The sequence below is a fragment of the Scedosporium apiospermum genome, assembly GCF_000732125.1.
Source record: "Scedosporium apiospermum strain IHEM 14462 chromosome Unknown SEQ_SAPIO_0154, whole genome shotgun sequence".
Lineage (NCBI taxonomy): Eukaryota > Fungi > Ascomycota > Sordariomycetes > Microascales > Microascaceae > Scedosporium > Scedosporium apiospermum.
The window spans coordinates 184594-199610 of record NW_015971855.1 but is presented as its reverse complement, the minus strand read 5'-3'; the positions used below and the strand labels follow the sequence as shown (position 1 = coordinate 199610).

The 15017-nt window shown below is 52.1% G+C and overlaps 4 protein-coding genes across 4 annotated transcripts; 2 read left to right on the top strand and 2 right to left on the bottom strand.

Annotated features, from left to right (window-relative positions):
• Window positions 1-1613: 1613 nt before the first annotated feature.
• SAPIO_CDS9861 (Sulfate adenylyltransferase) lies at window positions 1614-3734 on the bottom strand (the record flags this gene model as incomplete). The annotated part of the gene is made up of 5 exons (XM_016791155.1): window positions 1614-2809; window positions 2907-3055; window positions 3141-3323; window positions 3391-3418; window positions 3566-3734. 5 exons carry the CDS (start codon window positions 3732-3734, stop codon window positions 1614-1616), a joined length of 1725 nt encoding a protein of 574 aa, XP_016638999.1.
• A 3894-nt stretch (window positions 3735-7628) lies between these two features.
• On the top strand, window positions 7629-10419 carry SAPIO_CDS9860 (uncharacterized protein; the record flags this gene model as incomplete). Its single annotated transcript, XM_016791154.1, has 4 exons — window positions 7629-7932; window positions 8076-8130; window positions 8205-9005; window positions 9069-10419. 4 exons carry the CDS (start codon window positions 7629-7631, stop codon window positions 10417-10419), a joined length of 2511 nt encoding a protein of 836 aa, XP_016638998.1.
• A 546-nt stretch (window positions 10420-10965) lies between these two features.
• Window positions 10966-12227, bottom strand: SAPIO_CDS9859 (uncharacterized protein; the record flags this gene model as incomplete). The annotated part of the gene is made up of 2 exons (XM_016791153.1): window positions 10966-11173; window positions 11272-12227. The coding sequence occupies 2 exons, from the start codon at window positions 12225-12227 to the stop codon at window positions 10966-10968; spliced, it is 1164 nt and encodes a 387-aa protein (XP_016638997.1).
• Window positions 12228-13266: 1039 nt separating this feature from the next.
• Window positions 13267-14509, top strand: SAPIO_CDS9858 (Uncharacterized protein; the record flags this gene model as incomplete). The annotated part of the gene is made up of 2 exons (XM_016791152.1): window positions 13267-14222; window positions 14299-14509. The coding sequence occupies 2 exons, from the start codon at window positions 13267-13269 to the stop codon at window positions 14507-14509; spliced, it is 1167 nt and encodes a 388-aa protein (XP_016638996.1).
• Window positions 14510-15017: the final 508 nt, after the last annotated feature.

Below are 15017 nucleotides of genomic sequence, written 5' to 3'. Positions count from 1 at the left end.
GTGCGTGGTGCTAAATGGGAGATCGACGTCGGCTCGAGGAAGATCACAAAGGGCTAGGCAGGTAATCGAATGACGGGGCGGGTTGGATAGGTTTGTTTGCCAGTCTTGTCTCGCCTCGACGGCAGGGTGTAAAATAGGTCGGGGTATCAACGTATAGAATTTCGTCTTCTTTTGGGAAATGGCGTTGACTTTAAGTTTGGGATTGGCGCTTCTAGTCAGGGCTTTTCGCTGATTCACCGTCAGTTGAGGTTTATGCTTGAGGTCGGTGAATATGTGGGCTAGCCGCCGATGGGGGGAGCCTTATTTCTGCCCAAGAAAACGGGAGATCCAGCAAAAGTTGCCTTCTGTTGCCGTGGCGGAGGCAGGGGTACCTTGGATAGTGCCCGTTGGCGGATAATGACACTGTGGAAGACGCCCCAACGCGAAGAAGTCGTGTGGTTTTTGATGACTAAATGCGCTGTTAACTGCGAGGAAGCTGCGACCAACGGAGGGTGAGCACGACCTTGAATCGAGCCAAGACAATCACATCACCAACAGCGATATGAAAGTCGTAGTTCGATTCAAATCCATTCGTTCAGTTCGTAACGGTAGCTGGATGGCCTTACGAGAATGGTAAATGTACGAAGTCGCTTCCTACTGATGAAACCTGGATGATTTTCTCGAAGCATGACCCGTCCACTCATTGCACCTTCCGACAAGTGGACAATACTACCGGCTAATTGGTAGCAAGACAGTGGCAATGATTTGTCCACTTTTACGTACCGTGCTCGACTTCGTACCTTCCCCCTCCACTCCGCCCTCTGATATCGAGATCCCGCTCTCGCCCGCCCACCTTCAGAAACGCGTCGCCGCACTCTGACGTGGCAGGGACCCCCCAATAATGAAGCCGACGCTCTCCTCTCTCGACGTCTGACGAAACAAAATTATCTAGTTGCTCTTCTCCTCTTCTCGTCAATATCTATTTGATGCAGTTGATGCTCTACTGATACAGCCCCCAAGAGTTCGAGACATTTCAGAGGCCAGCCACAAGCGCCGTACCCCACGGAAGATCTAAAAATACACACCTTCGTCATACTTGCACCGTAGCCTGGCTGGCTGGCCAAGCCTCGGATGGTGTCGACCACCGACCCTATCACATCCTCCACAGATCGGTTCTCCCAACCGCCGACGAATCACAGCGCACCGCAAGCCAAGGATTCAATCATGACCATCGGCCATATACATTCCAGAAGAAGATCAAATTTGAGCCAACAGATGTAGAACTCATCGATCATAACCTCTTAATCTGAACACAATACTGACATTGAGCAATGAAACTTGAGCTGGTCCGAGTGGACCCTTCCAAGTTCCCGTCTAGCGCAGGGATAATTCGGGACCCTGAACCCTACAGATAATGCACCTTTAAATCATCGTACCCCGCAGGAGCTTGAAAACGACTTGTAAAAAGAGAAGAGGAAAAGAAATAAAAAGTGATGGGCAGGTATCCTGAAGAAACTATCATCGTAGTGTATAGTATGAAAAGACCCTTCCGGCACATACAACAAAGTAAAAAGAAAGGCAGGCCTTTCATCAACTTTTCTTTCTTTCTCTACGATTCTTCCAACGAACCAGCTTCAGAGTCTGTCAAGGAGACCTCGGCTCTCGAGGAGGAGGATGATCTCGTGGACAATTGATCGGACGGTCTGCTTCTCGCGGTCGACAACAAGATCGGCAGCGGGGGGGACCTCGTAGGGATCGTCAACGCCAGTGAAGCCCTTGATCTCGCCGGCCCGCGCCTTCTTGTAGATGCCCCGACGGTCGGTCTTCTCGCAGTACTCCAAAGGAGTAGCAACGTGAATCAAAAAGAAGGGGCCCGACTTCTCGATCAGTTCTCTAGCTTGTACCCTGGCATCCTCGTACGGTGCGATGGGAGCTGCGATGACGGCGGCTCCGGCCTTGGTGAGCTCGGACGCGACGAAGGCGATTCGAGCAATGTTGGTTTTTCTGTCCTCGCGGCTAAAACCAAGCTCTGCCGAAAGCTCGTGCCGTACAGTCTCTCCCAGGAGCATAGACACGGGTCGTCCACCTCCTTGCATCAGCGTCGCCTGGAGTGCACGGGCAACTTGGTCCTTCCCGCTGTTTTGATACCCAGTGAGGAAGACGGTGAAGCCCTTAGCGGAAGGAAGTGGGTTCTGCTCTCGCAGAACTTTGACGACCTCGGGGTAGGAAAACCACTCGGGAATTTCCTTACCCGTGCGGAGCCTATAGCGAAGCTCAGTACCAGAAATGTTGGTCGTCCTGACACCCTCGGGAACTTCATTCCGGGGCATGTACTCATCCCTGTCGGGGAGATAGATCATCTCTTGGAATTCGACCATCTTGATGCCGAGCTCGTCCTGGTACTTCTTGACAGCCTCCTGGGCGTCATAGGGACCGTAGTGGTCGACACCCTGCTTGTTCTTACCGGGGCCAGCGTGGTCACGGCCGACGATGAAGTGGGTAGCACCGTGGTTCTTTCGGATAATAGCGTGCCAGATGGCCTCTCGGGGACCACCCATTCGCATGGCAAGGGGGAGAAGGGCCAAGGAGGCCATGCCGTTTGGGTATCGGGGAAGGATGGCCTTGTAGACGCGAACACGGGTGAAGTGGTCAATGTCACCTGGCTTCGTGAGGCCGACGACAGGGTGGATGAGGACATTGGCTTGCTGTGACCGTGCGGCCCTAACAGTCAATTCCCTGTGGGCTCGGTGCATAGGGTTCCTGGTCTGGAAGGCAACAACTCGCTGCCAACCAAGCTTATCGAAGTGGGCACGGAGCTCGGCAGGAGTGTCTAACGAAGGAGGGAAAGAACATTAAGTCGTCAGCTCAAGAGATCCTGGTGCGAGCGGCACCTGCCACCTTCAACAAGGGGTCATCCCAGAACTCACATCGGAGATCCAAGAAGTCGTAGTGATCGAGGCGGTGGAGGGCCTCTAGCTTGCCACCAACATAAAACTCCTTGGCGACATTGAGGACGTAGTGAACACCAGGATGAGTGTCATCCTCGCTACCAAAGACTTCACGGGCCTCGAGGTTCCTTCAGGTAAAAACCAGGGTGGCGTCAGTACTGCGAGAGCTCCCAATAGGGCTGGGAGGCTATAATTCGGGGTGCAACAACGTACCTATCCGGCCGATAGACGTCCTCGACAGTGAGGATAGCAAGGTTTCGCTCGTCTCGGAAGTCGCGTAGGGTGATTCTCGCACCGGTCTTGATCCCGAGCTCGTCTACAGTCGCTCGGTCGACGTCGAGGGTGATGGGCATGCTGAAGAGGACGCCGCTCTCCAAGCGCAGATTCTTAACAACACTTTATTTGCATTCCTCTTAGCGACATTGAGTCCCAGTAACGGCGGCATTGCGCTTGCTCAACATACCCATTGTAGTCCTTTTCGTTCAAAAAGCCTGGTGTAAGCGCAAAAGTTAGTCTACTACAACTGCAAAAGTGAAAGTGAACTCGGTCACTACCGAGAAGAGAGCCAATGGCGCCGATTCCCTTTTCCTTATTCTTGGGCAACGCCGTAGTGAAACCAAGGGTTGGGGGGGGCTAACCTTCAAGTGGTGAAAAGCCACCGTTGAGGATCAATTCCAAATCGCAAAGATGGCGCTCGGAGAGGGTAAGGGCGGGAAGAGTGTCTGCCTCGGCAGCGAGCTCTTCCTTGCGAGGGAGATCGCGGGCGAAAAGGTCCTTGAGGACTCCTCCATGCGGGGTGAGGGGCATCTTGAAGGAGCTGGAGCTACACGCACAAGGGGTGTCAGGGAGCTTCGAGGCACGCAGTTGATGCAGGAAAACGAAAGAAAAAAGAAGAAGGCAACTACCCGTAGGACGAAGCACAACAATAAAGCAGAGGATGAGAGAGAGGGAATGGGGGTGGGACTAGTGAAGGGACAAACTTGGGACCCGGACTTTAAATACTGACTTCGGTACGCCGGAGGTCGGAGCTCCGATGTTCCTGGAGGAGGAGGCGTTTGACTTGACGGGGCTGGTTCACCTTTATAGAACAGGGTCTTCAGCTTGTGCAAGACCTCAATGGGATTTGTATTAAGCAACAGACTAAGGTTTATGGTAACAAGAAGGGAATTGAGGGTCCAATGTGGTGTTGGAAACTTTAACAATTCTTGTCTCGCGGCTACTAGTAGGTATTGAGCTGTCGCTTGAGACCACAACTTGACAGGTTGATGATCTCGATAGTGAGACTTCAATGTTGTAATACTTCATGCTACATAGGTTAATGCCTCGATCAATGCCATTGCCACAGCTGCGAAAAGCGGAGCTCGTCAGCTAGATCGATGGGGATTAATATGGAAGGCCATTGGTTCTCCGATTTACAAGATACCACGAGGGACTTCTTGCTGGATCAATTGAGCCTTGATGTGATTTTGTAATCGAGTTTCAGCGGCCCATTGACGATGACCTCCGTCATTCCGTGCGGATGGGGAAGCTGCGGCGCGCCGTAAGCCGTATGGAACAATAAAATTTTCTGGCGAGAAAAAATGCCTTTTAGCTCCAAATGACGTGCTCGAAACGCTAGATCTTGGCACCACAAGGCCAGGCGATACCCCATCTTCCCACCTTCCCACCTTCCCCCTTCTGAGTTCAAAAAACCAAAGCTGGCGAATTGGAGGGACGGGAAAGTCAACACGCTCTGACCCTGGGAACAGTGATGTGGGGTGCCCTGGATGAAAGCAAGGCACGCCCGCACGCGACCGAGAAGAGGAGGAACAGGCCAAAGTGGTGTATGTATTACCTACTTCATATGTACAAGTACAGATTTACACCTCGGGCAGCATAGATACATTGAGAGGCAGAAAGCTCCTGGTCTGGCAACCCTGATCGGTGAGTGTGCTTCAAGGACTCTCAGGGTCTTGCAGAATGTCCGCTGCGGGATGGAAGATATTAATGGTTCGGACTTGCATGACGAGACAGCCTCCCCGTACTTGTGTTATAGGCTCTGGCAGTGCCGAGTAGTTGGTAATACATTCAATAAAAAGGGACGGCCCAAGTTTCACTTGCCCTTTCCATCTAGAATCTCAAGGTTACAGGCGGCCGCGGAGATGGCAGATGGCAGATATTGACCAAAGTCTTGTAAGTATCTAGACTTATACCCGAGCCCGGAAGGAAGAAGGAAATGGGTATTGTGGGCAAGCAGTTCCCACATGTCAATTGACCCGGTGAGACCTTGCGGGTCGCAACTGGCCATTTTGTCAAGCGGTCAGAGACAGAGTGTAGCATACGTAGCAGGATTAATAAACATAAATCGATACTAGTTGTTCCGAACATAAAATCGTATCGGAGGCGGGTCCTTCGTTATTGATGGATCAATTGATCTACTTCATAGTGTGCTCGACTCGGTAGACGTGGTGTGGATCCCGATTCATCCCTGTATTTTGTAGGCTTCGGCCAGCCCACAGAGGACGTTGCGTCATCTCCGAAAGGAGAAAGGACGCCAGAGAAAATGACCAGAGCCGGGCTATGCTGCGATGCCAGGCAATGGTAATAATCGGCATTAGTAAAAGTCACCAGTGACTTCCTAATAACATTCAAATTGTTTGATTGATATTGAGTAAATCTTCTCGCAGCAGTTCAGGCAACAGACGACGTTAATTCACTCATCCATCTGGAGGTTGCAGAAGGGGGCTCCGCTGCCATCCGCCTGCAACTGCCTGCATTCCCTCTCCTCGCATCCTCTCATCCCAGCCCAGTTAATATTGCATGTGCTATTGAGCCGCACACTCTTGTGCGAAGCTCCAGGGTGGCTGACGCGAGAGGCGCTACGTCTGACGACACTAATAGTGGCGTTGATGAATGGACACGGATATATCTTGGCGACGCTAGCTATTAATTGTCGTTCATCCCCGACGCGGGAACTCGAGTCTTTTCCGCGGGGTGGAAGCAGGAAACGGGCGGCGATAGGGAGATGCTGGACCGGCTGCGGGGGACGACAGCGGAGATGTCCGGTCTCTTGACTAAGAATCATCGTGGGCGGACCGGCGCAGGCGCAGGCGCGGGGATTTAGATGTGGTCCGAGTGTAGACCCAATATTCAAGAATAGGGCGATGGATGAGAGCAAAGAGAAGTCAAACGAGACAACAAGTACTATAGTTGGTAGGACCTACCGGACGAGACATCGATGGGAAGCTGTCATCGTACCAAATACTATTAGGAGCCCAGTAACGCCTGCCAGTGACAGAGACCAGGACAACCCAGACCCTCAAAATACCTCACTCGTGATCGAGCAAGTATTCACATGCAACATCATCGATCTAATCCGCGAACTCACAGATTCGGCAGCCATGTCTTCCTTCTCCCGTCGTATCGGTAGGTCTTGCCGTCTACTGCTGATCCGAAAGGCAGGAACAAGATTGTTCTCAGGATCACTGACAAGGGTTGTTCGCAAATTGCAACGTTGAGACGAAGGGCTCATCTCCAAAATCGGCATCCTGAAAACAATGAGGCAAGAGCAGAGTAATACAGCTGAGCCGTCCTTGGATTTCATCGCCCGTCTTATCTCTTGTCCCGAGTCCTTCATTTTTGTCTCTGCTAATGAAGTCTCCTGTCCCCTTCCGCCAACCGCCATTTAAGTATCACGAGTGACGACTGGATCCTCACCAGTGCCTCCCAACTTCCTACCAAGAGTGTTTCGATTTTCTACTAGAACCGGCTGCTGAGGATAATCGCAGCACCAGTACCACTCCTTCATACATCTCGAGTGGCCAGATTTTATTCGTAACCAGCCTCCCCAACATCAATCTTGGCTTTCATGTACTTATCGCAAAGACAACCTGTGATAATGCGCGCCCCTCTACATACCCATCTCCAACTGAGCAATTGTGGTGCTGACACAGATATGTCCGCATATTGATACATTCTTGAAAGACTTAAAGTAGCAATTTACTCGAAGTTGAGACCCTTGCTTTTTCTTTTTCTCTCCTAACCAAGCTGGAGATCGCATGGCGCCGAGAGACTGCCAACTCCTTTCTATTACCTTGGCCGTTTGATGAACACGGCTTCAAAATGGGAGGGGGGGCTCTCGTCACCTCCAAACTGTGGGCCGCGGATCTTTGTGCCTAAGTTGCGTGGTGCTTCATATTTCTCATTTCCTGTTTGAACATCCCGTTTAACGGGATACGTCTATTTCCACTCTTATGTCTGTCGGTCCCGTCTTCAGGAAGAGTTGTTTGCTACATACCATTAGTGTTGTCGATCCGATCCAGGAACGGACCCTATCTCGCACGACATTCCTCAACTTCGCCCTAGACGCCTAGATAGCTTAATTCTGACTACATGCTGGGAATGTATTCTGAATATTGAACTTTCGTTGATTCTTATCTTTTCACGGAGCGTCCAGATTGCGTCGGTTAACATATGGACGCTTTCTTCAAGAAGTGGACGTGCTCCCCGAGTTACACCCAGCAGTACGCGACCAATACCCTCGCTCGCGTCCTTCGCGTCCCGACTCCAGTGCCTGATGCCTCGAGACGCACCTCAAGTCTCCAAAGCCGTTATCGATAGCCCCGGAGCTCAATTGTGAGCCCCCTCGCTTACAACTCATCTGTGCTTCTTCGCCAGGCGACTTTCTAGTCCGCGTCCCATTGGAATACAAGCGAAGCCAACATGCCCTCATATAGATCGTTGAGGTTGGGGGTCCTGTTGCCCTTCCTATTTACCCTGTCCAATCTCCACGCCGAGGTCGAGGGACGAGAGACGAGGCTCGTGCCGGGAGTTGATCAGAATGGAGAGAGGATTTTGCTTCCATCGCATCGGACACCCGCACTCTACACCGGAGATTTTGGCGACTGCGGTGGGGGAAACGACTTGTTCAGCATAACCAAATTCGATGCCGGCCTGTACAGGGACAATTTTACTGTTCTTTTCAATATGCATGGGTCTACGGCCCTTACCAACGAGAATGTTATGTGTAGGTATTTATATGAGAGCTGGGGGCCAATAAAAAAGACGTCGGGCTAACCAGTGTCAGTACATATATCGGTTGAGGCGTGTGAGTGTATCCAACTAGATTTCCCGTCTCCTTTCCTGGGAAGCCTAGCTAATAACGAGCAGACGGCGAGCAGCGGTTCGAGATGATTTTCGATCCATGCTTAACGCAAGTCTACAGGTAGGTTTCTAACTCCAGCGAGGGAACAAAAAGAGGTAGGGAAGATGGTCTTTGCGAGCTAACACATCTCGCAGTATGTGTCCCGTTGATGTTAGTACTCCAATAACAGCATGGGCGCAAATCCCCATCCCTCCATTCGAACTCGACGTTATTCCGAGTATAGCCTACGGAATTCCCGATTTCGATGGCATTGCGCGTCTACAAATATTCTCGAATACCTCTCAAACACGTGTAGGATGCTTCCAGGCCTCGTTGAAAAACGGCCACAGCTTCTCGCACCCTATAGCGATCCCAATAGTGCTCGGCTTCTTTACGACTCTGGCCGTCCTTTCTTCTTTCGTCCTTGCCATATACGGCAGCAACATCCCCCAAATGAGGACTCATTACGCCCACGCCATCTCGGGGTTAATCGTGTTCGAGACTTTCCACTCCATATTCTTCTTCGGCGCTGTGTCTGTGCGGTGGCCCAGCGTCCTGGCGGCTTGGAGGAGCAACTTTGCCTGGTCAGCTGGCCTCATCTACGCGGACAAGGTGGTCGATGGCATATCCTCTTTCGTCGGGATAACTGGGAATGCAAGCGAGGCAAATACTGTCGGATCTGTTGTTTCTGATAGCGGGTTTGCGCAGCAACTGTACGGACGATCCTTGCGTGTGCAGCGGACACGTGAGACCATAGACAAGTCCGTCGCAATCTCGCAGGGGCTATTTAAGAGGCAGAGCCCGCCTTTCAATTCGAGTAACCCGGACGATTATACCTGGGGTGGTCGTCCAGCACTACCAGGTCTGCCGTTGTCTGGTTTCCCGAGCAGATTCCCTGGCACGCTTGCCGAGGTGAAGATACCGGCCCCTGATGCATTTCTTGTGGCGATTATATGGTTTTTAGTTCTCTTGGCCTTGATAATGCTATCTATAACAGTACTCGGATACGCTTTGAATAGGTCCATCATTCAAAAGCGGGTTGAGATTGAAAAGTTCAGCTACTTCCGATCTCATTTGCCCGGCTACATAGGAGTTGCTATCCTGAGGACATTCTTCATCGGCTTCGCTCCTTTGATGACCCTGGCCCTTTTTCAGCTCACGCTCCCTGGACCGCCGGAGCCGAAGGTCATCGCGGGCGTGCTGGGGTTTCTCATCCTGCTCAGCGTGGGCAGCGTTGTCGGCTATGCGTGTTACACCCGGCTTCGGTTCGGTAGATACGAGATTGCCTCGGATAGACTGAGGCTCGAACGAGGGCGAATTTTCAAAGTCGTCCCGTTCGTCACCATCATCTGTGCCTCGAGGCTCTTACTAGAGGAAGAATCCTCCCGGCGCCCGCTTGCAACAATCCCCTGGTTCCGAATCAGGTACATCGACGACAACAAAAGCAGACCTACCGCGCATGAGGACGAAGGCTACATCAAGAGATTCGGCTGGCTAACCGCCCACTACCGACACACGAGATGGTGGTTCTTCGCCTGGTGGTTTGGATATCAACTCGTGCGGGCAATCTTCCTCGGAGCCGCCATCACGAGTCCGACAGCGCAGGTATTCGGCCTCTTGGTAGTGGAGATCATCGCCTTCGTCGTCATCGCGAGACTCAAGCCCTTTGAGGGTTTGCGAAATTCTGCGGTGGCGGTTTGGTTGCTAAGTATTAGCAAGGTAGCTACGGCGGGATTGTCCGTTGGATTCTTGCCCGGCTTTGATCTCGGAGGCATTCCATCTACGGCGCTAGGCATCATTATTGTCATTATTCAAGCGGTTCTCGTGTTAGCCGTCCTGGTGCTCATCATTCTTGGCGTCATATCGTCGTGGATGTCTCTCACACGGGACAAAGAGGACTTTCCAAAACCCCTGAAATCGTATCGAGCCAAGTTCTTCGAGAAACTAGAGCGCCGGGCTCCTGACATGCCGGAGACGAAGGCGGCAGGTTCAGACGCCGAGGACCGAGAGCCCACCGCTCCTTACTTCTCGGTTAACAGAGTGCGGCGAGAACCAAAGATCGGCGAGAGACTCAGCGCTATCAGCGACCCATACTTTGCAATGAATAACGGCTCCGGTATCTTCCTCGCACCGCCCAGCGTGGGAAGCCGCCCCGTAAGTTTAAATTCGAGACACTCCATTAGCAGCCTTCGAAGGGCGGCTCTCGTCCACCCCGGCTCCCGTAGCGCCGTCGACCTGGTGGGATTACCGGTTGAGACAGCCCCGTGGATGGCGGAGAGGCCGAATTCGACTCATTCGAGTAGTCGAAGGAAACCGCAAATGAGCCCTCCGCTGGAGGTGACGGAAGATGGGGTGATGAATCGGGCATAGGTTGGAGAAAGATGGTGTTTATCGAAATGGGGGATAAATGGCGTTTGAAATTATGGATGCTCTTCGGACAGCACTGGATGCTGGAAATATTCTTAATGTCTAGACATGTATAATTCATAGTGGTTGGCGAGAAGGAATTGGACATGGGGCAAATATGGTTAGGCAGGTGTTTGACACTTGAAGGCATCGTGTGGTTACAGCAGAACATTTGGAACATAGGACCGCGGAATTTACGGGAGCAGCGGACGGATACAATTTACAACACAAAGGGCTATGTCTTTTTTGCTTTTTGTTCTTTTGATTGATAGTTGATGGTGCTAGGCGCACCCTTCGAAATAAGAAATGAATTTCAGTTTTAACCAGATAGAATACACAACCGATCGAGAGTACAACTTTACGTCCTCCTCAACTTATCCTCCTGTACTGCCTAGCCAACCATGGAATCCAACCACCCAGACTGTCTAGCGTCACATATTCTCTTTTGCTAGAGGCGCAAACAGAGTACACAGAGAGAACCTCAACATTCCGCTACGTTTACTTCATCATTTAGAGCTTAGCAGCAGGGGTCTCCTCCGGGTACGACGGGGGAGGCTCGAGGTGCTCCTGGTCCTCCATAAGACCGGCCTTCTCCTCATCGGCGAGGACAGCCTCGGAAGGGTCGGCCTTGTAGCTAGGAGGCTGCTCAGGAGCGGGCTTGCGTCCACGGATAACCTTGTAGACACGCAGCACGATAGAGACGAGGATCATGCCAACACTATTCACCAGTTAGCATACTGTGAAAAACATTCAACGTTGAAAAAAAGAAAAAAGAAAAAAGGGGGGGGGGGGGGGGGGGGGGGGGTTAGAACTTACATGCTAGCAGTGACACCGGCAGCGATACCAATAAGAATAGGAAGGAGGATGTGGGTAAGGATCATAATGAAGACGTGGGCGAGACCATGGTGACGATGACCATGATGGAAGGGAGCGGGGTGATGGAACTGGCCCTCGGGGGCGGCGCTGGGAGGGGAGGACATGGCGGGGTGGTGAGGGAGGTGAGGAGGTCCTCCATGAGGCATACCATGAGGCATGCCATTCATACCACCGTGCATGCCGTGAGGGTGGCCGTGGGGTCCAGGGCCGGCCTGTTCCTTGTTTCCGTGGCAAGGGCGACCGGAGCCCCTCATCGCCGCGATCTTGTTGGCGATGAAGGCCCTCCACTTGCAGAGCAGAGTGGTGCAGTTGGCACCGAATGCGGGAGCGGCCTCCACGGTCTGGACGTTCGCGATGGCGAGGCTGTCACCGTTCTTCACAAGGCGGATCTTGACGGCGGGGATACCGTTGACGAAAGCTCCGCCAACCTCGACGACCTGGAGGTCGACGCCGATAAGCTCGAGCTGCTGGCTCTCCTCCTCCTTAGCGATGGGGTAGACGTGGAACCTGTAACCCAGTCGCTGGACCTTGACATGAGCCTTGTCATCCATGTTGCTGGGCTCGGTGACCTGGGGAGCGACGAGGGAATTGGCGAAGGGATCGGGGTTGGGGTAGAGCTCGAAGCCGTTGGCTAGGAGGCTGTCGCCGTTGGAGGACGTGTCGATCGAGAAGGTCATCTCAAGATGGTTCGGGACGTCATCGACGGCGACGCCATCCTTGATGTCGACGGGGCATCCGGGGCAGGCGATGTCGATGGACTGCTCGTGGGCCTTCGACGGGGCGTCGAAGGGGAGGAGATCGGAGATGGTTCGATCAGCGTCGGCGATGGGGATGACGACGAAGGCGTGGGCTGCCGTGGCAGCGAGCCCGGCTGAGAGGACCGACTTGACCAGCATTATTCGGACACCTCGGGATTATTGGGTTTGAGACGAGAAAAGGAAATAGTTTCGAATGGGAAAGTCGTGGGTAAGAAATCGTACTGGCCGTCGGAAGAAATGAAAGTTGTAGTTTTATAAGGAAACCTGTTGTTGATCGTAGAATAATGTCCCGTTTCCACGAGAGGGAATGGCGAAGAAAGGGAACGGGATTGAAACAGAAGGATGACGAATGTTGGATGATGCTATTATTAACGTGATCCCTGACGCTGAGTACGTGTGAAGTCCCAAATCTGCGCCTGGGATTCAACTTCCTTTGTAAATGAGTACACTAAGACTGTATTTTGTACGCGTACCCTGACCTAATTTAGTTAGAGGCCTACGTTGTCATCGAGGGTGAGAGTACTACCACGAAGTACATGTGGGGGCTTGTCTCAGCGACATGCCCAGATGCTTCAGCACTGCCCCAGACCTTGTCCGGGTTACAGTGTACGCGTACTTGGCATTGATGAGGGGCTTCAGTGGCCTTATCTTTGCGCTTCCCCGCCCAATCGAATCTCACCGAAATGGAGGACGCGAAACATGCCCCTCCGGAGATTTCCAGCTGGTTACAAGTGGTAGACTTCAGAGTAAAGTTGGGGTTACTAGAATGAGACGAAGCTCTTGGACTTTCCCTCTTTGACGAAATACAGAACTGAGGTCTTAAAGCATTTAACTCTCGAGGGCTCGAGACTTACGATGACGGATATAATTCGTCGCTCTTTTTGTAAAGACCTAGCTCAAAGTTAAGATTCTACCATGGGAATGACAGAAACGAGCATTGAGAGACCTTAACGAACCGATCCATGTGATGTTGATGCCCCTCCGTCTCTCCAAAGAGACTCTGGAATGATATGATAGTTTATATATGGACATTTGCCGTGTAACATCCACTGGGTAAAGCAGAAATGCTGCGTTCCTCGATTCTGGTATCCTCTTTTGTTGCGAATCGCAAACATAGCACAGCGACGCGTCGCCTAGCCGCTTGTTCTTCTCAATCTAAATAATTCCCAGAACAACAATGAACGAGTCTCGCTTCATTCCAAACACCTTCTCCCAACCCCTAACACTCCCACGAAGCCCCCCCTCCCTCCTCAAAGAGGCCCTCGAAGAAATCCTCCTCCATACTCCGCCCCAGGAATCCTACGTCTCAAGAAGCAGCGGCCCTCTCCACCTCGGCGGCCTACTTTCCGGCCCCACTGCCCTCGCGTATCTCTTCTTCCGGGCCTCCGAGGCTCAGCCAGACCTCCGGGTAGCAGATCACTCGGTCTCTCGTTGGGCGAAGAGATACCTCCGTGGAGACAGGGGTAGTCTCAAGGTTCGAACGGGAGCGTGTGGGCTCAAGAGCGAGAGGCTTGCGTACGACGCCGTGAAGGCTTGTATCTCCAGGGATCCAGACGACGTCAAGACATTCCTCGCGAGCTTGGCACCCGTTCTCCACTCGTTGGGTAGAGCGGATGTGTTTCCTTCGGAGCTTTTCTGTGGGAGGGCTGGTACGCTATACTTCCTGCGACTGGTGAGGCACTTCGTCCCGGATAGTGCTCCCTTACTCGAGGATGCCATCAGAGCAATATCGATATCCATCATCGAAGTCGGTGACGATGGGAGAGGCAACTGGTTGTTCCATGACAAGCACTACATCGGCGCCGCGCACGGAGACGTCGGTATTATTACCCAACTCGTCCTCACAACTCCATCGTTGGCACCGAAACTGGAAACGCGATTGGACAAATTCCTTGACACTCAATTCGACGACGGGAATTGGCCCTCGTCGGCCGGGAAGACCTCGAGTCCCTATGTACAATGGTGCCATGGAGCCCCGGGCTGCGTGATATCGCTAGTGGCGCTACGAGAGCACTTCCCGAATCTCCAGACCAAGATCGATGCGGCGATCCACAAGGGAAGGTCCTGCATCTGGCGCGCGGGCCTACTGAAGAAAGAGCCGTCTCTGTGCCACGGTATCTTTGGGAATGCAATGTAAGTTGTTACAAAGGAAGTAGGACTGCACAAAATGACTTGACCTCTCCGAGGCTAAGAAAAGGAAAACACGTAGAGCACTTGACAGAACCCGTCGACACCACTTTCTTGCTCTAGCGACGCCCGAAAAGGTGCAAGATATGAGATCTCGTGACTCCTCGCTCTTCAAGACTGCAGCTTATGAGAGCGAGGACTCTCTCCTTATGAATTACTGGCCTAGTGCTGCGTGGACATGGGTGGTGTGCGAGGATGAAGAGCCTGGGATGATAGTCTACACTGATGTCTAACTAATAGGAACGATTGGCTCGAAAGCTGAGAAGTCTAGGTCTTGGTGGGGGGGTTGATCTTGAGGTCTTCATTAAACTCACTTCAGCCTCCTCTGACTGGCGGCTATAAATAAAGTGGGTGGTTCGATGATATTGCTGGAGAAATTAATATTCTCCTGGTGACAGTTCACAGTCGTTTCAAAATACCGCCGGACCGTTAATTACAGTTTCTAGCGAGAATCGAAGGTGGAGGATACACAAGAGAAATAATGTGCATTGTATTGATCATAGTTATGAATACGATAGTTGCAATTCAAGTAACAAAGAAACGATGTTGAATGATCGAGCGAGGAGTCAACGACTGACAAAAGACAAAAAAGAGGAAAAATCCGAGCCCAGTAGTACAATAAGGCCTTCCCAGTAAAACCTCCAATAAACCCACTCATCCGTACTGCGCCGATACCTCTTGGTCATGATGGAAAATGTATGCAAAAAAAAAGAGGGAAAGAAAAGAGAGAACACAAGATAG